At 45.9% G+C, this 25,073-nt stretch overlaps 1 protein-coding gene across 1 annotated transcript in view; it reads right to left on the bottom strand.

Annotated features, from left to right (window-relative positions):
- RNF130 (ring finger protein 130) overlaps positions 1-25,073 on the bottom strand; it is a 94,468-nt gene that overhangs the window by 37,840 nt on the left and 31,555 nt on the right. Inside the window, exons 3-5 of the mRNA XM_034655830.1 lie at positions 9,747-9,818; positions 7,415-7,497; positions 658-754 (exon numbers count right to left, since the gene is read on the bottom strand). Of these exons, the coding sequence (XP_034511721.1) occupies positions 658-754; positions 7,415-7,497; positions 9,747-9,818 (252 nt within the window). The remainder of the gene's footprint in view (positions 1-657; positions 755-7,414; positions 7,498-9,746; positions 9,819-25,073) is intronic.

Below are 25,073 nucleotides of genomic sequence, written 5' to 3'. Positions count from 1 at the left end.
TCATTCATCCACTCTTTTTTGAGACCAGAAAATATTTTATTTTCCTCTAAGAAGCGTTAATTTTGGAGAGCTGTGTCTCTTAAGGGAGACCTGTAGGAAGTCTCCAAGGCCCTCGGTCAGTGAGTGCTGACCCGCCTGGCCAGAGCTGAATGAAGTACTGTGTGTACTCGGTGTGGCCTCGGACCAAAGGCCCTGCCAGGCTGGCACCGCCCACCTTCACTGCCTGCAACTGACCAACGCCCCGGGCAGCTAAGCCAGATTCAAGAGGAAGGAACATAGTGATGACATAGTTTTATAGGACGCTGAATGCAGAAAAAATTTACTACTGGACCAAAGTCAAAAGTCTGTATTTCTAGTCCTAAAAAACCCCAACCGAACAAACAAAAAACCCCACAATGGAATGAAGACAAACCCCATCCCTCACTCCACTGCCGTTCTTCACCACATTTCCACCACCCACTGGAGGAATGCTTCCAAGTGGATTAGTTCAGTTCTTTCATCTTCCCGTCTGTGAGTTCCCCAAGATAGGCTGGACTTTAAGGAATCTGTAAGAAAGGCCCTGTGGCAGAGAAAGCCCATGCTCTCTTGGAAGACTTAACCACCCACCTATGCAATGCTAGGTCACACGCAAAAGTAGTGACAAAATAGGAAACATACCACAATTCCCAGGGCCTTCAAAATATTAAGTTTGCACATTGGACAGGTACAATGTTCACTAAGCCAGGGATCCACGCAGGACTTGTGGAAAACGTGCCTATAAAAGAAACAGAGTTGTATCACGGATTATATACTGAACAACTCTCAGACCCAAAGAAATGGAATTTTTAGTTAGTATGTTTCTTCCCCTTTTTGGACATATTGGCAAGTCCCAAGAAACTAATATTGGGGATGTATTAAAAAACAGCTGGCAGAAAACCTCTTGACCCCAATCTAGATGATGAGAACTGATTAGTATTTGGCGGTTTGGTCTTTGAATTCCAGCATTTGAAGAAACTTAAGAGGATATTCAGTAAGAATGAAACAAACTACCTTATCGATCAGTTATGCTTTCCACAACAGCTAGAGTAGAAGAAGGGAAATTCAAGAAGACATGAAGCAAGGGTTCAATGAAAAGTTTTCTGCACAACCATGAATTGGCTTCACGGAACTTGGTTTCATGTCATTTAAAACATTTTAAAAGACTTCTAAGCAATCTATGTTAAATGTTTGTGAAAGTTACAGGGTGGCTGGGAGTGTTTTGGAGAGGAACGGTGCCTAGGAATCCAGTGACACTGAACCAATGTTTTCAGTGGAAATGTGAAGGGAAGAGAGCGACGGGTGATTTTTTTTTTTTTTTTTTTAACTCAGGAGACTGAAAAGTCACATCCTTCTGACAGAATAGTCGTCAGTCACGGAGAGACTTGCATTCTTAGAAAAGGGAACTGCGTGTTGTGGAAGGGAGAGAAGACTCTGAGGGAGCTGTGGGAATCACGTCTCAAGTTCAAGCACTCCCCACGGCAGCTCGTAGAAGCTAAAATGAGGCCCCAGAGTCCTGGCCAGAGGCGGAGAGCGGCAGGTGCCAGGATGCGGTCTGGGCACCGTGGAGGAACAATACGTGGCGTCTTGGGATAAGATAAAAGAAATTTTAAGAAAGATATCAAATTGAAACACGGTATGCCTTTACAACTTCGTGAATTTGTAATTTACATGTGCCTCATAGTTATAGACAGCTGTTAAAAAACGCAGTTTGGATTAAAAAAAAGAGGTCTAAACGTCTCACTGCTTTAATTGGGATTTGGAAGAGACACCCATGCTTAGTGCATATGCAACCACCTACAGCCACTTGGTGACCTCGCACTCCTTTCTAAGGGTAAGAATAAAGGTCTTGAAGACTGAATTTATCAGTGCACTGAACTAGAACCTCCTCGTCCCAGAAGGCTTTTATTTAAACCTGCAGGTTTTTACTTAAGGGGCAAAAGTCCCCAAACCATAGGTGAACCCGAAATTCATTCAGTACACACAAGGCGCGTCCACTTCTTGTGCCTGTATCCTTGGATGAGAGTGCTCCAAGGGGTGGGCGGGAGGGCTCCCGCCTGCAGGGCTCCACTGGACGGGCGTTTTCAGAGCCAGGGTCTACACCCCAGCAGCTGTCAACTATGCCAGTGTTCCCCATAGTCTGGCAAAGACGAGAACAAGGCTTCTAACCTTTCTGGGGATACAGACGCCTTTAGGTCGACAAAGTGACAGGATCCTCCCCTTACTAGGGTGCATTTGCCTAACCTCTGGTCTATAGAGTAGTGACAAACCCTCTGAGGGTTTGGTTAAAGTGGGGTGGGGGGTGGCTGGGACAGGCACCGGAGGCCAGTTTTATGTGGGGCAGATGATGGACTTTGGGAGGCTGGCAGGTGAAAGGAGAGAGGAGGCTGTGTGAACTGTGACGGGGCCACTGGCATTAGCCAGCTGTCTGCAGACATCCTGGTTTTAGCAAGCAGCAGTGGTCTGGGGGCAAATGGTGGTTTGCTCTCCCCACTCCCTGTCACTGGCATTTTTGCTTTCCTTTTTTCTTAGCCTACTGCCTTTCTTTTCTATTACCGGTTGTTCAGAAAGAAGAAAATGACATAATCCCATATTTCAATTTTAAAGCTGCATGAGCTGAGTGTTCTCTGCTTAACCGTTCCTTAACTTTAGTTACAAATGGATTTTTCCTACGTTGGGCTTTTAAACTGTTCCCTTAGGTTTGTTGCTGTAAAAGACAGTGGCCATCCACCACCCCCCCCGCCCTTGCGGTACTGTAATGGACAAGAGAATAACTGGGTCTCCAGGGACAAACTGAGAATGTCTCCTTGCCCTAGTTACCTAACTCAAAATTCGAAAAAAAAATTTTTTTCTTAAAAACAAAACAAAACAAAACACAACTTTTCCTTTTGACTATGTGTCCACCCTGTGGCTCTCCTACCACTGACCCCCACCCCAGTCAGCCACCCGCCCCCTCCCTCCTTTGACAGATTCCCTGATAGCCCGGTTCCTGCACTTCGCCTGGGGGGAGATGGAGAGGTTGCCAGCCTGGCTCCCACGCATGCCCCTCTCATCTGCAAACGGCCTGGCAACTTTCCTGTTCACTACGGGCCCTCTGATGCACACCCCAGCCTCCTTGGGGTCGCTGCTGGCATCTTGGTGGGTAACTGCCCTGTGCTCCTTCCTGTCCTCCTCACCCACCCCCTTACCCTCTCGCGTCACAGCTGCACGAAGCTTGGCAGTGGCCGCCCCTGCCTCCCAGACACACTTTCTGCAGCTGCAGAGTCGGAGGCCACCTCCTGGCTGTGTCAGCAGCAAGCTGCCAGGCAGAGAAGTGGGGAAGGTGCAGGCCACCTTGTGAGGCCGTTTGGAGCAGCAAGTGACAAGCTGTCGTGGAATACTGAGAAAGCCCCCAGTGGCACCCAAACGCAAGGGACCATTAAACAAGCCTCAGGCAAAGTAATGTTAATGTTTCCCACACCATCCCAATAAATGGTCAGAACGTGCGTGCCAGCCTCTGGCGCCGGCATGCCCAGCACAGTGACCTCTGACTAGCTCACAGGTGTACCCCGGGCTCCCATGGACACCTCGGCAGGTGGCACCTGCGGCCAGCCAGACCTTGAAGAGAAGCCCTTCCCACTGTTATAATAGACTTGAGTGGTCAAAGTACACATGAAAGCAGAAAAGGGCCCAATGAATGTAGGGCCGAGTGGCGTTCTGGGATGGAAAGCAGGTGATGTGTGGAGGACCAGTGAAATGTGGAAAGGACAAGCAAATCAGAACTTTGACAAAAAAGTCCTTTATTCCTGCAAGAAATACTCTGGAGCACAGAATGTGGAACGAAACCAGTAGTAGGGCGCCCTCCCCTTCCTACTCCCCGCACACGTCACGAACTAGAGAGAGCAGCGCAATGGCCAGGGGTGGGGAGAGGAGGATACGCTGGAGCTGAGCTGCTTTCACAGCTCCGAAGCCTCTTGGTGCCGTGCAAGAACGTGGCAAATCTAAAAGGATCGGGATTATGAAAGGTCAGAGAGGAGAACTCTTCCCCTCGCTGGGCTGGCAGCAGACACTGTTTGAACAGGCGCTCCCTTGAGGAGGGGGCACCCCAGTGATGCCTCAGGCAGCAGCCAGAGGATGGACCCCTTTTAGGCTCCCAAAGTGGCATCCTGGACACACGCTGATCCGAGCAGTGGCACCCCACTTCTGAAAAGTATTTTTAACTACTAAAAAAATGTTGTGGCTGACCTTTAAATAAGAGGTCTACATAAGATGATAGTTTCTAAGACGTGCTGGCTAACGTCCAAGGATGATCAGCTGTAATCACCGGACACAAGGAGGAGGCCCCAGAGCAATGCCAAGTGCCATCTGTCCACAGTAAATTAATGTGACGGAAGAGGAAAAGGAAAGGTCAGGAAGCAAGAAGGCAGCAATCCATGAACTCTGTGCTCTATAGATAGAAAGTCTCAGTTCAGCCTCCAGATGGGCTGTTAAAAATTAAGGACGAACAGAACAAAGGCACCTGGGCTTTCCTTCGTCCGTCACTCGGGAAGAAGGGACAGCGAGCACAGCTCCTTCCCAAAGTCTGGCTGAAGGGAGGAGCTGCAGGGCTCTGTTTGGGGATGGCTTATGAAACTGGCACAGGACGGGCTTGAGTAGGACGAAATGTCGGAATAGAGACAGAACATAAACTGGCAGGAGCAGAAGATTCAACAGAGCAAGGTCCCTGAAGAGGCGACGGATTAGCCCATGGGCTAAGGAGAGCCCTCCTCCACCCTGATGGGAGGGGACGCTGAAAGCCTGGGCAGGGAGGCAAGGTGCACTTGAAAGCCTGGGCAGGGAGGCAAGGTGCACTTGAAAGCTCGGGGCAGGGAAGCGGAGGGAATTTCAGGGTCAAAAAACCATGACTTCCTCCATGAAGCTGTGGGGGAAGCCATCTGGCCAGAGTGAGGAACAAAGGGATGAGCTACGGTGTTTAAAGGAGAATGAACAAGGAGAGCCAACCAGGGAAAGAGATGGGCTCTGGGCAGCACTCCAGGCCTGGCTGGGGGTGTCGCCCATGGGAGCCAGGGAGGCACCGGCACTGCTGGGCACAGGAGCTCATGGGAGAGGCAGAGGAGTCACCCCGCTGCTGGGTTTCAGAGCCCTACAGACACAGAAGGAAGGGCAGGGTGTCCCTGGCAGAGGGAACAAAAGAGGTAGAGGCCCAAGGCCAGAATTCATTGATTTCAAAGTATCCTGGAGGGGGGTGCCCCGGAAACCAGAGGAGTGGGGAAGACGTGAAGATGGAGATGTGGGTGAGGCCAATCTCCAGGTCAGCGGTTGTCACACCTGCGTGTGGGGGCGGATGGGCATCAGGTGGGTGCGGCCAGGGACACCGCTGAAGATCCTGCGATGTGCAGGTCGGCCTCCCCGCCCCCACAAAGGATGATCTGGTCCCAATGTCAACAGCACCAAGGCTCAGAAACCTTGCTCCAGGTGAAAAGTTGTCGACTCTGGTCCCACAGAACGTTGCTCAACGAGCAAAGTTAATTTTTACTCTAGCCGAGCATCACGTGGCTGGTGCCAGTCCAGCGAGGTGAATGGTTTGGCTGAGCAGCCTGTGAGACACACCTCAGAGAAAGCTACAACTTGCTGAGGCTTCACGGGTATGCACAACAGAGAGCACACCTGCTCCAGAGCAGAAGGGGACTGGCAGACGGTCAGACGAGGACCCAGCAAGGAATGCAACCGAGGGCGCAGTGCCCTAGCTGCGGGCACACGGAAATGTCGCTGAGTTCGCCAAAATTCTAATATTCAAAAGCAGACCACGGACACAGGCACAGCCACGGAAAGGCTAGGACTCCGACGGAGGGGCCACGCTGTTTCAGCGCTGCTCGGGTGACTGTTAAAAGTCACACGCCTGGGCTCCGGGACATGTTTCTGATTGCTCCCCACTGATTCCGACACACCGTCCGGTCAGGAAAGCACTGGACTAAGTTAAGATAAAAGAGAACTAAGAATGAAACTGTGGAAAGGCCAATGCTCAGGGGGCGGGGAGGATGGACAGCAAGCTTCCAGAGGAGTCAGTCTATTTTTGGCCGAGGCTCCCCTGAGGAAGACACTCTCATGTTAGCAACGACCACGAACGGCTTCAGAGGCCTTTGTTCTTGGGTCCAGATGGTCCCTCTGGAGGGGGGACCCTGGCCTTAAATAGGAAGACAGAATTTGGAAAGACCTGGCTTCTTCCTGGTGATTCTGGTGTCAGAGGAGATCTGTGCAGGTGGAAACACTTTTAGAAAGCAGCTCAGAGCAGATAATGCTCTATATTGTACCTACTGATTTTCCTGGTTTGTATTTGGATGTGTATTTCCTTCAGTCTCACATTTTAAACCAAAAATGATGGCACCTGAAGGAAATCTGGTAACTACACAACTTAATTTTCTATAAGAAACTTACCGCTAGTTTTGTAGATTTCCCCTTAGGTGTAAACTAGATTGACTTGACTCTAGAATCTGTTTTTCTGTTTCAGCATATGGAATTATTCTTAAGTTCTATGTTTAAAAAAAAACCCTCACAGATCTTTCTAGGTTCAAAATAGATGACTAGCCTTCTGGAGAAACCACTGGCAATTATTTTAATTGTTCACATGTTCTGTGTGATTAGGTGGTCAGAATGGTGTGGATGTGTTTTAAGGGCGGGGAGAAAGGAGAGGAGAAGTCTTTGATTTTAGGCTTCTCAGGAGGTGATTTTGTATTTTTCCAATCAACATGCATCTCAAGAACATTTGCTCTTTTTGGAGCACCACACAGAGCTGAATGTGGCCTGATACAAGGAGCAGCGAAGGCAGACCTTTACTTCGACTCTGCCGTTTCTGGATCGTGTGACCCTGGCATCCACTAGCAGGGTCCCTGTCCTTCATGTACAGTGGGCAGGAAGGCACGGGCCCTCTCACAGGACAGTAACCGTCAAGCACACATAGCAGAGGGCCTGGTCCAGCAGCCACTCCACATAACCCAGGTTCAGAATGATTCATCCAAGCCCTGGAGTTTTGGTTCCCGGCACCAGTGAACACCACGGGGCCTGCACGGGCCTAGTGATGCACTCGGACTTAACAGGGAGAGGAACAAGTGGCTCGTTCTGAAACCCATAAGAGTCACAGAACTGAACACTCTTGACCTTAACGGTCTTAGGCTACGATGTGTCTGGAGGTTTTTCCCCGTGTTTCTCACAAGCAGATGAGGCTCTGCAGTCAGTTTGTGCTGAGGTGGCCTGGCTTGGGGCCCGCGGCCACTCCCACCATGGGTCAGGTGCCACCGCGCCTGCGTCTGCCTCCAGCCGTGGGAGAGGCGGCTCCCGAAAGCAAGTGGGATCCCCACTCTGAAAGGGAGACATACACAGCACATAAGCATCACGCTGTTTCAGACAAAGGAACCTGACGTACTTGCAGGGGAGAATCCGGACCACGTCATTCTGCTTATAGCTCTCGATGCAGACTGCACAGTGATCGAAGTCGGGGTCCGTTTCCTGCAAGGAAAGGCAAGGCATGAGAGTCACGTGCTAAAACTGAAGCTATACGTAAATGGAGGAGACGATCCAGTGAAGCACCTTCCTGAGGCAACCACAGGAAGCGGGAGACTATGAAGTGAACAGTTATGAACAATTTTAATATGTTTTAATTTGCTTAACTGCATCGACCCAAAGGGTATCAAAACCACCCTTTCTCATTTTTAAACTGCACTGTAATAGTTTGTACTAATTCTATTTGTGAAATGTCTTAGAAGTCAGAATTCTTATTTGTTTTTCAAGATTCAAATCCACTGTCACCGTGGACACCCTTCTCTCCCTTCCACCATGGCGGGATCAGTACTGCAGTTCACTGGGTTTCACAGCACACCCTCCACAGTGTGGGTCGTCCTCTGATCACATATCTAAGTACGGTATCTACGATCAAGCCTCAGGGATGGGGGCTGGTCACAGGTTTGGGGTAGAGAACAGTCATGGCCCAACTCAATACTGGGTCTTTATGAAGAGTAAGGAGGACTCAGCCAGGTGTTCGGTCATCCAGGTTGACTGGGTTCCTTCCTCATCTGTGCCGGGAAGGGACTCCCGAGTTGTCATAAAATGGAGCATTACCAGGAACCTAAGCCTGGAAAGGGGACACGATCTGCTGTGTCAGGGCCACGTGGACTGAAACTCAATGGGACGACTGGGCAGGTCTAGGAGGCACAAACTTGAAAGAGGTGTTGGTCTGAAGAAGGAAAGATTGTTTGGTGTTAGCCTGACGGACGATGTAGGATGGGTAGGTCAGACCAGTCTGGGGAATTCGAAATTAATGTGGTGGCTGAAGGCCACCAGGCCAAGAGGGTGACCACTCCTCTGGGGTTACAGGGCAGCTGTTCTGATGTTGCTTTTATTTTCTGCAAATGTTTTTTTTTTTTTTAAGATTTTATTTTATTTATTTGACAGAGAGAGACAGCCAGCGAGAGAGGGAACACAAGCAGGGGGAGTGGGAGAGGAAGAAGCAGGATCCTAGCAGAGGAGCCTGATGTGGGGCTCTATCCCAGAACGCTGGGATCACGCCCTGAGCCAAAGGCAAACGCTTAATGACTGTGCCACCCAGGCGCCCCTCTGCAAATGTTTTTACTTGTTTCTTTCCTTAGTGTTCACTGAAGTTCACCGAAAATGTCTCCACCCTCCAGAGCTATGACAAGGCGGTAGGAATAGAAACGGGTGAAGTCAAGGAAGTGGTGAAATTACGGAGGATGGAGAATCGTCTGAAATTATCCTCCCAGAGCTGCTTGTCAAAATGTGAGAGCTGGATGTGGGGCAGGAAATAGCTTCAGGTTTATGCCTTTAGAGGGGCAACTCTTCCCCGCTAGATAACGGAATACATCGAACGTAGGGTCTAACATCAAGCTGCTGTTTTGTCCTCATGAAGGAGAAGCGGGCTCCATGTAACGCGAGGCCCGACCGGGGAGCTCTGGTGCGTGGTCTCAGCCACAGCCTCCATCACTGGGTTTATCTCTTGGTCCCCCAAGCCGAGGGCCCAACCTTGACACACTGGGCGCTTCCTTCCAACTGTCTGGCCCCCTGGACAGAAAGCACCTTGCGAATGACACTCCCTTGAGATGTGGGTCTCCTGCTCTCTGGCGAACTGGTGAGGGACTAAAACACAAAGGAAGCACAGGGAAGCGAACATATATTACTGGCCACCAAGTGCACCACGTGACCCATTAGGGTTCTTCCCAAAGGCATCCTTGGTTGCAGTGGGAGAAAGCTCTGTGGGACACCACGGCTAGGGGAACTGTAAGTAGACCAGTGTGGCTAATAATGGCAGGAGCACTGGAAGTCCAGGAAAGTCAGAAACTCGATGAACGGCCTGCAAATGAGGCATGCTAACGGTAGGAGCTCAAAGGGAGGCTAGTTTAAAATACAGCATTAGGGGCGCCTGAGTGGCACAGCGGTTAATCGTCTGCCTTCGGCTCAGGGCGTGATCCCGGCGTTATGGGACCGAGCCCCACGTCAGGCTCCTCCGCTGTGGGCCTGCTTCTTCCTCTCCCACTCCCCCTGCTTGTGTTCCCTCTCTCACTGGCTGTCTCTATCTCTGTCAAATAAATAAATAAAATCTTTAAAAAAAAAATAAAATAAAATACAGCATTAGATCGGGTACCTGGAGAAAAAGAACAGGCACAAATGAGTAGGGTGTATTCTCTCCCACCAAATCGAGAGCAAAACTATTATTTTTTAGTGTTAAAGTTATTTCACTACCATACCTTATCACCCTTTTTTACTGTTCTGGTGGTCAATTTGCTGATGGCTTTCTTGGCGGCATCTCCAAGACGACGCTAGGACAATTACAAAGAAAAACAGACATTAGTGCAAGATCTCTGGATGAAGTCCTTCATTTTAAAATCATTAAATGTATCAAGCCGCTGTTGTCCCACAACATTCTCCATGTCACATCATAGGAAAGGATTCTAACAAAGCAATTAAAAAATTAGAAAAACTGGTAGTTTACCCACAGATTCAGCCTTCTGAACTGAACTACTGAATTATTCTTTTATTTTTTATTTTTTGATGTAAAGTTCGATGACTCATTAGTTGCGTATAACACCCAGTGCACCATGCAATATGTGCCCTCCTTACTACCCATCACCAGTCTATCCCATTCCCCCACCCCCCTCCCCTCTGAAGCCCTCAGTTTGTTTCTCAGAGTCCATAGTCTCTCATGCTTCTGAATTATTCTGGTTGAATAGTTAAAAAGCATACATAGTGAAAAAAACCCCACCCAGGTGTCATAACCACCACTGCGTTCCCGTATTGAATAACCCTCTGAAATACTACAGCATTACTGAAATCTAGTTCTTGTGCCCGTCAGAGCCACAAACAGAGCACGAATAGCTCCCGGGACGATTAGACGTATAAGCTGTCTTAGTAAAGGAACCCCCAACGACCACGAGACCGCTCAAGTGCCAAGTGCAGCAGGGCAGAGGCGGTCACAAGCTCTCCTTCCGTCTCTGCCCCTACAATGCTCATGAGCTTAGGGAGGTGCACTTATCTTTCCAGGGTTGAGTTGTCTGAAAGGGTTAAGTCACAGAATCTCAAAGATAGGACTGATCCCACATTTCGGCAGACACTGCTAGACACCAAGAACCCACAGGTGAAAAGACAGTGTTCCCGGATCTCGAAAAGCCAACTGAATTGGGCAAGAGACCAGCAGACACACCATGACTGAGTGTTGTACGGCACAGCACACCTGGGTGGTGTGGCAGCGGGGGGGGGCAAGTTAACGTGGGCAGGTGGGGGGGGACGGGGCAGAGGAGGAACGCCAGGGAAGGCTTGAGGAAAGGACGTCTGAGCTGAGATGTGGAACACCAGGGGGAAGGAATCCAATCAGGAAAATCCCACAGGGGGTGGGAGGGGGACTTCTGGACAAAGGAAATCTAATAAATCGGTGTGAAGCCCAGGACTATGAAGGAAATTATTCAATATTGCTAGGATGAGCACACATTTGAATGTGCAAAACAGAACGTTCTGAGTCAGAGGGCCCTATCAGTAATTACACGGGACAGTGAGTGCAAACAGGTGCACTGGGACAGGTGGTCACTCTACACACAAGCAAATCTTGAACTTTGGGAAGAGGCAGATGCTGAGCCTGAGGGGGGATGGTGGGGGCTAGGAGAATGGGAGACCTTGGATTTTATATCCTGAGGCTAAAAAAAATTATAAAAACATAAAAATTTAAGGGGGAATTTAAAAATATACAACAGAATATGTTAATGAAGTTCTATGTATCCATCATCTCGCTTCAATGATCAATATCTTACTGATACTTTCCACCTGTCCCCTCCTCTTTACTGTGCTAGAGGATTTCAAAGCATATGACAAGCATGGTATCATTTCACCCATAACGTTGTCACTGTGTCTTACAGATAGGGGCTTTTGTTTGCTGCCACGGTCTAACAAAATTAACAATAATTAGTCAACATTCTCAAACACTCGGACAATATTATAATTTCCCCAGTTCTCTCCAGAGCTGTTTTTTAAAAAATTTTAATTATTTATTTGAGAGAGAGAGAGAATCCTCAAGCAGAGCCCCCACTAAGCATGGAACCCAGGCCCTGAGGGGCTCGATCCCAGGACCCAGAGATCATGACCTGAGCCGAAATCAAAAGTGGGCCATTCAACCGACTGAGCCACCCAGGTGCCCCCAGAACGTCTTTTTTATATAGTTGGCTTGTTTGACTCAGGATACAAAGTCCAAACACTGCATTTGGTAGCTGTGCCCCTCGTTTCTCTTAATCTGTGAGAGTCCCTTCTGCCATATATGTATCTTTAGCCTGTGGAAATACAACGGACTTGAACTGTGTATATCGAAAGTGCACAATCTGATATTTTGACGTGGCCCAAGAAACCATCTCTACCATCAAGATAGCTTATCTATTATTCCCCAATCCTTGTGTCTCTTCCTGCCCTCCTTCCGCTCATCTCCTACTTTCTGCTACTATACTTTGTATTTTTCAGTTTTACACAAATACGATACACTATGTACTATTTTGTACATGATTTCTTTCAGCATAATCATTTTAAGATTAATCCATGTTGCTGCATGTCAACAGTCAGTCCATTGCTTTCTTACACTGTGTAGTATCCCACTGCATGGATATACCAACATTTACTTATCTTTTCACCTGTTGATGGAACTTTTGTATTGTTTCCCCGCTTTTGGCCGCAATGAATAAAGCTGGAAACCACCTTACTGACTTGTACAAGTCTTTGTAAGGACATGTGCTCTCTCTTCTCTTCCAGTAAATACTTACAAAGTACGGAAGACCGGCAATAGGGTGGTGGTGTTGGACTTCGTAAGAGATTGCCGAAGTGTTTTCCAATGTGAGCGGGCCATTTTTATGTTTCCACAAGCTGCGTACGACAATCCCAGTTCCTCCTCATCCTCACCAACACTTGGGTGATCAGTCTTCTTCATCTGATTGCAATCACTCTAAGAGGGGTGTAGTGGTATCTCACTGTGGTTTAAATTTGCATTTCCCTAATGATGAATGATGGTGAGCATCTTTTCATGTACTTGTTTGCCATCTGCACATCTTCTCTGAAGTGTCTGTCTGCATCTTTTGTCCATTTTTCTATGGATTTGTGTGTTTTCTTATTGTTGACTTGACAGTATATTTATTACATAGTCTCTCTTTTTTTAAAAAAAGATTTATTTATTTATTTTTGGGAGGATGGACAGAGGGAAAGGGAGAGAGAGAATCTCAAGTAGACTCCCCGCTGAGTGAGGAGCCTGACATGGGGATCGATCTCATGACCCCGAGATCACGACCTGAGCTGAAATCAAGAGTTGGAGGCTCAACCAGACTGAACCACACAGGTGCCCCAGCATTACGTATTCTAGATACAATTCTTTTTGCATACATTTTTCTCTCACTTTGTGGCATAAGTTTTTAATTTTGATGGTTAATTTATCAGTTTTTCATTTGTGGGCTGTATTCTGGTACCATATCTAAGTAATTTTTGCCTATCCCAAGGTTACAAGACTTTCCCCCTCTTTCCTAGAAGTTTTATTGTTTTAGGTTTTGTATGTAGGCCTCTGATCCATATTGAGTTAATTTTGTATATGGTGTGAGGTACTGGTCACAGGTTTGTTTTTGGAGTATGATATACAACTGTTCCAGCACCATTTGTTGAAAAGGCTGCTCTTTCTCCACTGGATTGCCTTTGTACATTTGGTGAAAACCACTTGCCCATAGACATGTGGGTCTGTGTCTGAACACTATTTTGTATTATATATCTGCCTATCATTAAGCAAATATCACACTGTCATTAATTTCTTGTAGTGCTTTGTGAGAACAAATTTGAAATCAGATAATGTTACACCTCCAACTTCCCCCCCTTCTTTTCCATCCTCCTTTAGCTGTTCTTTTTTTTTTTTTTAAGATTTTATTTATTTATTTACAGAGATAGAGATAGCCAGTGAGAGAGGGAACACAAGCAGGGGGAGTGGGAGAGGAAGAAGCAGGCTCATANAAGATTTTATTTATTTATTTACAGAGATAGAGACAGCCAGTGAGAGAGGGAACACAAGCAGGGGGAGTGGGAGAGGAAGAAGCAGGCTCATAGCAGAGGCCTGATGTGGGGCTCGATCCCAGAATGCCGGGATCACGCCCTGAGCCGAAGGCAGGCGCTTAACCGCTGTGCCACCCAGGCGCCCCTCCTTTAGCTGTTCTTGATCCAGTGTGTTCCCGTAAGAATTTTAGATTAAGCTTGTCAATTTCTATAAAAAAAGTTATCTCAGATTTACATTAGGATTGATTGCACTGACTGCATAGATCGGTTTGAGGAGAAGTGACATCTTAATAGTAATGAGTCTTTCCTTGAACACTGTGTATCTCTCCATCTATTTAGTTCTTATTTAATTTCTCTCAGCAGTATTTTATAGTTTTTACTGTACAGGTCTCACACGTCTTTTGTCAGATCTCTAACAATTTCCTGTTTATTCTATTTTCTGTTTGATGCTAATGGAAATGTTACTTAAAAAAATTCAATTGTCATTCATTGCTTGTATAGAAATAAAATAGATATTTTTATATTGATATTATATCTCTCAACCTTGCTAAACCCATTTGTTAGTTTCAGCAGCCTTTTTACAGACTCCAACAACTTTCTACACAGACATTAATGTCCTTTGTGAATGAAGAAAGCTTTATTTAGTCATTTCTTTTTAAAAAGAGAGCAAATGACAGTTAGCAGGGGAGGGGCAGAGGGTGAGGGAGAGAGAATCTCAAGTAGGCTCTGTGCCCAGTGTGGAGCTGGAGCCGGATGTGGGGCTCGATCTCACGACCCTGACACTGTGACCTGAGCTGAAATCAAGAGTGGGATTCTTAACCGACTAAGCCATCCTACTTACTCATTTCTGATATGGGTACCTTTTATTTATTTTCTTTATTCCTTGTTGTACTGGTTAGAACTGGTAGTACAATGTGGAAATAAAAGTCATCAGAGCACAAATCCTTCTATTGTTCCTGATCTTAAAAAGAAGCTTCTAATCTTTCACCATTTAGTATGATGGTAGAGCTGCTAGTTTTCCACTGATGCCCCGTCAGTTTAAGGAAGTTACCTTTTATGCCTAGTTTGCAAAAAGTTTTAAAATCAGGAAGAGATGTGGATTTTGGCAAGTGTTTTTTCCCCCATCTACTGAGACATATGGTTTTCCTTTTTTTTTTTTTTGGTCCGTTAATATGGTAAATTACATTGATTAATTTCTTAGTGTTAAAACAGCTTTACATTCCTGGGATCAACACCACCTGGTCATGATGAATTATCCTTCTTATACACTACTGGGTATAATTTGCTAAAATTTTCTTTAGAATTTTTACATTTTTGTTCAAGAGGTCTTCACGTCTGTAGTTTCCTGTTTTGTAATGATTTTGTCTAGTTTTGGTATCAGGATGTTGCTGGCTTTATAGGATGAAATGAGAGGTATATTCCTGTCTTTTCAATTTTCTGGAGTTTGTATATTTCTTCCTTAAATATTTGATAGAACAGAAACCATCTGCCTGGAGTTTTCTTTCTTGTTTTTGGAAGGTTTTACACTATAAACGCAATTTTCCTGATAAATACAAGGCTGCTTATCTTTTCTTCTTTTTTTTTAAAAGATTTTATTTATTTGAGAGAGCGTGAGAGAGTGAGCACGCACAAGCAGGGGGAGGGGCAAAGGGAGAGGGAGAAGCATGTTCCCCTCTGAGCAGGGAGCCCGATGTGGGGCTTGATCCCAGGACCCTGGGATCATGACCTGAGCCGAAGGCAGACACTTAACCGACGGAGCCACCCAGACGTCCCTGACTAATGATTTAATTCCAACTGGTCAGAGAACATATTCCGTAGGGCTCAAATCCCATTAAATCCACTGAGAGTTGTTTTATGGCTCAGAGTACACGTCAAAAGATTGGCTGTTCTTTCAATGTCAATCAGGTCAAGTTAATTGATGATGTCTGTTTAAATCTTTTACATACGCACTGATTTTCTGTCCACGTATTCTTTCCGTTGTTGAGCGAGTGGTACTGAAACCTCGGACCATAGCGGCAGGGCTGTCTGCTGCTCTCTGCAGCAGCCCCCCGGGTCTGCACTTCACATTCGTTTGGAGCTTTCTTATTAGGACCATCAATGTTTAGGTGCCAGGTCTTCTTACCAATCGACTCATCTCTGATTAAGAAGTGACACTCGACCTACTGAGCCCCCCAGGAAGTGCCCTGAGAACAAGAACCGGTCCACTTTCTGTCTTTATGACTCTGACCACGCTGAGCACCTCACGTTCGTGAAGCCACCCGATATTCGTCTTTCTGTGACTGTTCATTTCACTTAGCATAAGTCTTCAGGGCTCGTCAGTGCTGTGGCGTACTGCAGAGCTGACTTCCTTTTGAAGGCTAATGATGCTCTCTCGTGGGCACACGCCACATTCTGCTCATCCATTCACCTGTCAGCTTCCACGCTCCAGCTGCTATGAATACTGCTGCTGCCAACACAGGGGCACAAATACCTCTCTGAGACCCTGCTCTCATCGCTTCAGGTATATCGAGAAGTAGAATGCTGGGTCATGTGATAATTCTACTTTTAATTCTTTTAGGAACCTCCATACTTCTTTTTTTTTTTTTTAAAGATTTTATTTATTTGACAGAGATAGAGACAGCCAGCGAGGGAGGGAACACAGTCAGGGGGAGTGGGAGAGGAAGAAGCAGGCTCACAGCAGAGGAGCCTAATGTGGGGCTCGATCCCATAACGCCGGGATCACGCCCTGAGCCGAAGGCAGACGCTTAACCGCTGTGCCACCCAGGCGCCCCTCCATACTTCTTTCCATAGCAGTTGTACCATTTTACATTCCCACCAACAGGGACAAGACCTCGAATTTCTCTATATCCTTGCTAACGTTATTTATTTATTTTTTAGTTTTTTAAAAAAAATTCCAGTTAGTTAGCATACAGTGTAATACTAGTGTCAGGTGTACAATACAGTGATTTAACACTTCCATACAGCACCAGGGGCCCGTCGCAACAAGTGCCCTCCTTAATCCCCATCCCTCCCCCATCCCCTCATCTACCTTCCTCTGGTGACCATCAAGTATGTTCCCTGTAGTTAAGAGTCTGTTTCTTGTTTTCTGCTTTTTTAACAGTAACCATCCTAATGCGTATGAGGTGGTATCTCACTGTAGTTTTGATTTTCATTTCCCTAATGATTAGTGATGTGGAGTACCTTTTCATGTGCTAACTGGCCATTCATATATCTTTGGAGAAACATCTCTTCATGTCCTTTACCTGGGGTTTTTTCTTTTCTTTCTTTTTTTTTCTCAAATATATATATGGGTTGTTTGCCTGTTAAGTTGTAGTTCTTTATATATTCTGGCTGTTAACCCCTTATCAGAGGCATGATTTGCAAATATTTTCTCCCATTCTATGGGTTGCCTTTTCATTCTCTTATGTCCTTAGATGCACAGATGTTTTAAACTTTCATGTAGTCCAATTTACCTATTTTTTTGATTACTTGCGTTATTGTTGTCATATCCAAGAAATCACTGCCAAATCCAGTGTTATTAAGCTTTCTCCCTATGTATCGTTCTAAGAGTTATAGCTTTAGCTCTTATGTTGACATCTCTGGTCCATTTTATGTTAATTTTTGTGTAAGGGTCCAATATCATTTTCTGTCATGTGGACATAAAGTTTCCTCAGAACCATTTGTGGAAAAGACTGTCCTTTCCCCACCAAGTGGTCTTGGCACCCTTGTCGAACATCATTTGACCATACATACGAGGGTTTACTTCTGGATTCTCTATTGCACTGGTCTGTCTGTCTTTATGCCCCCACCACATTGTTCTGATTACTGGAGCTTTGCAGTAAGTTACTCAATCAGGGAATGTGAGATTTCCAACTTGGTTCTTCTTATTCAAGACTGGTTTGGCTGTGCAGCTCAGAGTCAAATCACCATTTCACGACACGGGGAAGAGGCAGGGAGAGCAGGGCTGCAGGAGTGCAGGTTGGGATGTATGATGTCTGAGGTCACGCATTACGATCACTGAGACCCGGCCACTGGAGACGGCAAACACAGGTCATGGCGGCCTTGACCGGAGTCTCTCCATGGAAAGACAGGAAGAAAAGCTGGAGTAGAGGGGCCTTTAACTGGGACAAGGTGGTGGGAGTGGAGTAATTTTTAAATCTTACTGAATTTCCCCATGAAAAGGCCAAAACCACCTTTAACAGAAGCAGGTGGAAGGGTCTCCCACAAACCCCAGATGACAAGTAGATGGGGTCAGACCACCAACTGTAGCTTTACTCTAAACAGCAGCTGTGCTGAGGCAGGAAAGGGAAGAGAAAAGGGGTTCTGACAGTCCCAAGAGCCAGCATAAAATACCTCCCCACACCCCTGGGAGAGACTGCTCACTGAACAGAAACCTCGGCAAGTGACTGAGATACAACCAGTGAGTGACCCAGGGACGTTTCTCAGGCTCCACTTTACAGATCAGCACACAAACCATAATGAGGGACGGAAGATCAGATAATCTGGGGCAGCCCACTCCCCCGAGGATCTGAAACACCCACCACAACCCCCAATAGGAAAGAGCCCTCCTTCCCTGAGGGAAACAAGACCCGGGACTGAGCAGGGCAGGAACCCGGGGGGTAAAGGAGAGAGAAGCTTCCGACACTAGGGGAGACTCTTAAAACTTTAAGCTCATCTCCTCTGTTTGCCATTTCTCAGGGATCCCTGACCCTTGTTGTCTGGTTTCTTGACATGATTTCATATATTTTTGCTGTGTCTCTTCTTAACTGTTTCAGGCAGAAGAGTAAACCAAGTTCATTATCTGATGCTATTTTGGCCCCGAACAGAAGTCTCCACCATACTTTTTTTAAATGCCATTTAAAAACGACAAAACTGGGTTATTTGTCTAATAGGATGTCCCACATTCTAAATTTGGCTGCTTGTTTCCTCCTGGTGTCATTGTACTTGGTCCACTTCTTATGAAACAGCAGTTAGATGTAGGCTCACCTGCTTTGGCGAGAGTACGTCCTAGATGGTGCTGTGTACTTCCTAACGCACCCCAGCGTGCGGACGCACAGTTCACGGACATCAAGCACGATCGCGTACATTCCGGCTTTGTCAGCTCCATCCGTCCATTGTAAAGCTCCCTATGTCCTTCAGTTGATTTTAGCATCCACTCATGATCGCTGCCTAAGGCTGTCATTTCATTAACGGTTACAAAATGGTGATTTGCTAATTCTGTAATTCATTGATTAGCTGGAATTCTTTTATAAGGAACTTCCCCTCACGAACAAGTTGGTTACTATACAATAATACAATGTGTACAGAAGACACGAAATGAATCATTTTTAAGGGTCATTTTTTTTTTTTTTTAAGTAGGCTCCATACCCAGGGTGGAGCCCAACGCGGGGCTTGAACTCATGACCCTGAAGTCAAACATGAGCTGAGATCAAGAGTCAGGTGCTTAACCGATGGAGCCACCCAGGAGCCCCAAGACGCATCATTTATTAAACTTGGGTTTTCTGAAGAGCAGGTTGGTTCTTTGACAGCGTCCAATTTCCTTGGTGCTCCCATCTCACTTTCCAATATGGAGAGTTCTGCTAAGAAGGCCCCTGGGTCCTTCTAATATCACCTCAGTCATCTTCAATCGCTTCCTTGTTTCCTGGCACCTTTGGTAGATATTACAGATTCCAGCACCCCCGCCCCCCAGAACTGTACCGTTCTGCATTCTTATCATTAGTGCATGAGAATGCTTGTTTTCCCACCACTTGGTCAACAGGGAACATTGTCAAATTTTAGAATTTTTCTTTTTGATTCATAAGAAACTATAACTTGGTATAGTTTTTAAGTCACATTTAACTTATCAGATGGTTGAACATCTTTTAATATTTTAAGTACCATTTGCATTTTTCTAAGTGAACTATCTATTCTTTTTTCTTTTTTGCCCATTTTTTTTCCCTAACAGGTTTTTAGTCGTCTTTATATTCAGGGATACCAGCCCTCTGTGTGTAATATAATATTGTAAATATCTTTTTCTAGTTTGTCATTCATTCATCTCTGATTTTCCTTTAAAAAATTAAAACATGGAGTCACATTTATCAGCCATTTTTTATTCTACTGTATTTTGAGCCATAATTCAAAGTTTTCCAAGTTCTCTGTCATAAAGGAAAATTTAGTCCATGTTTTCTGCTAATATTTGTAGTTTTACTATTTATAAATAGATCTCTGATTCATCTGAAATTTATTCCTGTTGTGCAATGTAAGGAATAGGTCTAATTTTGTCTTTTTCCAGTTGTCCCACAACCGTTTATTAAAAAGTTCATCTTTCTCCACTGATTTGAGATGATGCTTTTTATTACATAGTGTACTTAAATTTCCACACGCAGTTGTGTTTATTTTTGGATTTTGCATTTTGTTCTGTTGGTCTGTTTACTCATGGGCTAACTTTTAACATTCTTTTAAATAAGAGGCTTTATTATAGGGGCGCCTGGGCGGCACAGCGGTTAAGCGTCTGCCTTTGGCTCAGGGCGTGATCCCGGCGTTCTGGGATTGAGCCCCACATCAGGCTCCTCCGCTTATGAGCCTGCTTCTTCCTCTCCCACTCCCCCTGCTTGTGTTCTCTCTCTCGCTGGCTGTCTCTATCTCTGTCGAATAAATTAAAAAAAAAAAGCGGCTTTATTATATATTATAAAACTTGGTGTGGCTAGCCACCCATCACTGTTCCTCTTTCTAAGGTTTTGTTCCGATTATTCTTCTATATCATTTTTATCAGTACCTCATCCAGCACCAGAAAAATATCGGAAGGCAATTTTATTTGGTAAGTTTATTTGGACTGAGTTAAACTTACGAGTGAACTTTGGGAGGACACTTTCATTGTACCGAATGCTTATATTCAACAGGAACAAAGTATGTCAGGAGTGTTTTGCAGTTTTCCTCATGTAGGTTTGACACGTATTTGTCAAGTTCATACCAGGACTGGGCCACCCACCCATTCGGTTGTAAATGTTGCCTTCCATCCCGTTATGTCTTTTGATTTTTTTCTATACGTTAATTTAAAAAAAAAATTATTTCAGGAGCGCCTGCGTGGCTCCATCAGTTAAGCATCTGCTTGGACTCAGGGTCCTGGGATTGGCTGGCTTCCTGCTCAGCGGGGCGTCTGCTTCTTGCTCTCCCTCTGCTCCTTCCTCCACTCATGCTCTCTCTGTCTCTCTCAAATAAATAAAATCCTTAAAAAATATTTTAGAGAGAGAGTGCACATGTGAGCAGGGGGAGGAGCAGAGGGAGAGGGACAAGCAGACTCCATGCTGAGCCCCAGGTGGGGCTCGATCCCATGACCCTGAGATCACAACCCAAGCTGAACCCAAGAGTTGGATGGTTAACTGCCTGAGCCACCCAGGAGCCCCTCTATATGTTAATTTTATGTCCTATTCCTTTATTAAGTCGTTTCCCTGTTTTAGTGTGGCTCCACTGACCCTTTGGGATTTTCAGCTGGACGTTCCTATCAACTGAAAACAGAGGTACTTCTCCAAGCCTTATGCATCTTACGGCTTGCTCTGACCGAACTGCCTGGGTCAGTACCTGCAGCTTGACGTGCAACAAGGCAGCTCTGCTCCGGCCTCCCTGGAGGGGAAATGTCTTCACATTTATCTGTTACGTAAGATGTGGGCTTCCAGGCCGGTGTGCGCGCAGGTGTGTGCCGTGAATGCCTCGGGGCCAGGTTGCCCACCACCGGCTGTGCTCCCTGATGCTCCCTAACAGGCTTCCCAACCAGAGCCCGCCATTTCAGATGCTGTTCTCAGATCTCTTTGCAGAGGCTTTGGCCTCATAGCAAAGTCCTCTTTTTCTGATTTCTGGGTTTCTGACGCTTAGGGCCAGCAGAACCACCCCTTTTCTTCCCTCGGCTGCCTTCCTTGGATTGACCGTGCGGGTCCTGCTGCTGCTGGTGGCCTGGCTGACCACTGCTTTTCTGCAGTTCTGCAGCCTGCGGCTTGGTATCGTCAAAGATGCTGTCTGAGGACTTTTCCTTTTGGTATCCTACCTGCTCTCTGAGTTTATTGTTTTAAAGGCATTTAGGGAACTAAAAAAAAAATACCCTACTGCTCCCATCTTGCTCAGTTCAGAATTCTGCTGAAGAATTGCAAACAAAAGAGTTCCCTGATGAGATCAGAGTTTTGGAGAATTGAGGCCTGGCCTCCTGCAAAAACACTATGTGGACACAGGGAAGCATGGGGGGCAGTGAGACCCGGTGGGGTCCAGGGCTTCAGAGAGAGAAGCAGGGCCTGAATCAGGCAAGTGGGGGCAGGGAAAGGGGTGAGAACAGAACCCAGGAAGATTTAAGAGGTAAAACTGGCAGAACCTAATGATGACGGACATGGGGGCGTGACGACAGTGGGGGGTCAAAGGTGTCAGCTTTCTGGCTGGGAGCCTGGCTCTGTGGGAGTGGCACCACATTAGGGAATTTCGGACAGAGAAGAGCAGGTGCTGGTGGGAGAAGGGGCTCAGCCCTCGGCAAGCTAATATCAGTGCACGCAGGGTATCTCATTAGAGTGCCTGCAAATATTTAATCTATCCCCCCTTCCACTTCTGAACTTCCAAAATCTCCTATGGCAAAAGGGAAAAAACCCATCTTTTCTCTGTATTTGATACGAATGTCACATATCTTCATTGTAGTATTTTTGCTGGACGTGGCTTCTGTGTTACTACTTCTCGACCCACCAACGTTCCCACTCTGTGACACGTACACGTCAGCCAGCCACGGTGTGGGTCTCTTACTTGAATCCCCGGTCTAAAAGCCATTGCTTCTTTCCCTCTTGCTTTAAATACTATTTGTGTTCCGCTGACTCTCAAAATCTAAGATGAAACACAAATTCCCTTTACGAAGATAATTTTTTATCGAAGTCTCTTATCTGTATCTGACCACTATGCCGTTAAGTCACTGTTTTTCAAGGTGTGGCCCATGGGGCTTAATAATAATATGAAATAATAATATTTACAGTAATTAAGACTTATCCAGTACACACCATGTGCTAGGAACTGTTCTACGCCTTACTCGTGTAATCCTCATAGTCATTTTATGAGAAAGGAACTACATTATTCCCATTTTACGGAAGAGGAAATTGAGGCAGAGAGAGATTAAGTAACTTGCCCAAATCCTAAACTGGTAAAGAGGTCCTATCTAGACTTCCCGAATCAGCCTGGAGTGGGGAGGTGTCTTGGGAATTTGCAGTTTCAAAGTGCTCCCCACACGATTCCTTTGCATACTACAGTTTGAGACTCCCTGAAAGTACACTGTCCCAACCCTGGTTTCCAAAGCCTTTCCTGTAACACTCCACCCACTCACTCATAGTCTCTGTACTTCTGACTGTGCTCTATTCACTAGGCAGTAAAATGACTCAAGTCTCCACCTTGGGACACACAGAACGTTAGACTGGAGAAAAACCACATGGACACATCACTCTGCAAAGGAGAAAACCCAAATCAGACAGACCTGAGGTGAGGTGTGTAAAGTGAGTACAAGGGCTAGGGTTAGAGCCTCCCTTTTCCATGCTAAATGCTGCAGAGACTTCCCATATTATAAAATATGAAGGGATACTGATTGTCGGGGGCCACATGACCTTATTTCACTTTGTTAAAGGCACCGGTACTGAACACTATTCTAGGCGTGGGTGCAGAGTACCCACAGGTTTTAAGTTGGTAGAAAACAAGTCCTCCGGCTTCATCGAACAGAAATAATTTGTTCAAAGCCAGCTGGTTCACAGCATATTGAAGACAGGTCACTGTAATGAAACTCAGCTCAGGTTTCTCTTTCCGGTCACCAGAACTCTCCCACAGACGAAATCCAGGTGCTGGGAAGGTAATTTTCCGAGACCACTTGTCGTCTGTAGCTTGCCATCCACTCTCTTATTACTACGACTTTTTGTCCTTTCCGTCTAAAAGAAGTCCCCCCAAATGCCTTTCCAAAGTACCATGTGCCCTGATCCCTCCCCCCAGCCCTCTACATGACCTTGCTTTATTAATCTTACTTCCTTGGCTCTTCAATATTTCCCTAAAGAGCTCCTTCCCCCTAAGCCTCTCCCATCAGAAAAAAAATCTTCTATCGCTCCACTGCTAAAAATCATCATTTCACGGCTCCTTCCTGTTTAGAGAATAAAGTCTAAATGCTTCAGTGTGCGAGTCAAGCCCTTCAACTTCTTGTGTCAACACACGTGCGCCCAGTGTGGCTCGCAGGCTCCGGTCTCCTCCTGACTCCTGTCCCTCCGTTCATCCCTCCACAGCTCTGTGGAAACCGACCCCTTTGCCTGCCTCTCCTCCTAGTCCTTGTTTGCTGAAGTCTTGTTCTTCCTTTAAAATTCAGCTCAAATGTCACTACCTGTGCTGTGAAGTACCCTGACTCACCCAGAGTAGTATCACTCTGCCCCTGAAAGAACAGCTCACACCACACGGTATTTTGATTACACCTGTCTGCCTGTCATAAAACGTAAGCTCATTCTTTAATCCATGGAAGCATTCACTGAGTCAGTGTGATGTGCCAGGCCCCGTGCTAAACCTTGAGGAGGCAGAAACGAATGTCTCAGAAATACCCTGATCTCAACAGCATATTTTGTGCTAGAAAAAAAAATCTAAAGCTCTCGATGTACGTTTCTAAACTTATACTCCCTGTATACAGACAGTGGTATTTATTTATGTAAGCTGATTATAATAGCAGGACATGAAAAAGAAGGTAACACTATTTGGGGTACGTTAGAAAAATGATAAAGTAATATGTACATACTCAGCTCCAACACCTATTTTCTTTTTCCAGTTTTTCTGGAACTATTAATCCCTCATAAACATAATAGGCAAATTTCAATGTACAATCCAACAATGACAAAAGAAGTCTGTCTCTTTCAACTACATAATCTTTTCCTAGAGGAAAAATATTTTTTTTCTAAGAAAAGATTTTATTCGTTTGTCAGAGAGAGAGAGAACACGAGCAGGGGGAGCGGCAGAGGGAGAGGGAGAAGCAGGCTCCCCACAGAGCAGGGAGCCCGATGCGCGACTTGATCCCAGGACCCTGGAATCATGACCTGAGCTAAAGGCAGACGCTGAACCAACTGAGCCACCCAGGCGTCCCCCCAGGGGAAAAATCTTGACAATATGCACAATATCCGCCCCCCCCAATTTGGAAGGAAGACACCGAGCCTGCCATATTTCAAAGACCAACTGTGGATAAGGCAAGTATTAGCCCTCCTCTGTAGAACACTCGGTCTTCTTCACTCTCACATGGCAAGTGTGCTCTCCAGTTAGTGGCCTTCCAAGAGGAAAAGGGGCAATGGAAGCCTGCTTCATTTCAGTAACCTGGAGTTATTTACAAAGTCTAAGAATAATGTATATGTATTTTGGCAAGGAGCTTTAACAAGTTTTAAATATCTTAGAAACTGTATGCACTTTCTCAGGGAGTTTTCATAAAAAGACATCCTAAACTCCGGTTTAGCTTGTGGAACTCCTTTGTATCTGCCCTATTATTCCTCAACAGTAAAATAAAAAATGTTTGCTCTGTTTTGGGAATCACACCCGACTGC

The sequence above is a fragment of the Ailuropoda melanoleuca genome, chromosome 3 (genome assembly GCF_002007445.2).
Source record: "Ailuropoda melanoleuca isolate Jingjing chromosome 3, ASM200744v2, whole genome shotgun sequence".
Lineage (NCBI taxonomy): Eukaryota > Metazoa > Chordata > Mammalia > Carnivora > Ursidae > Ailuropoda > Ailuropoda melanoleuca.
Note: the sequence above shows the minus strand (reverse complement) of the source record. Positions and strands in the feature narration are given on the sequence as shown.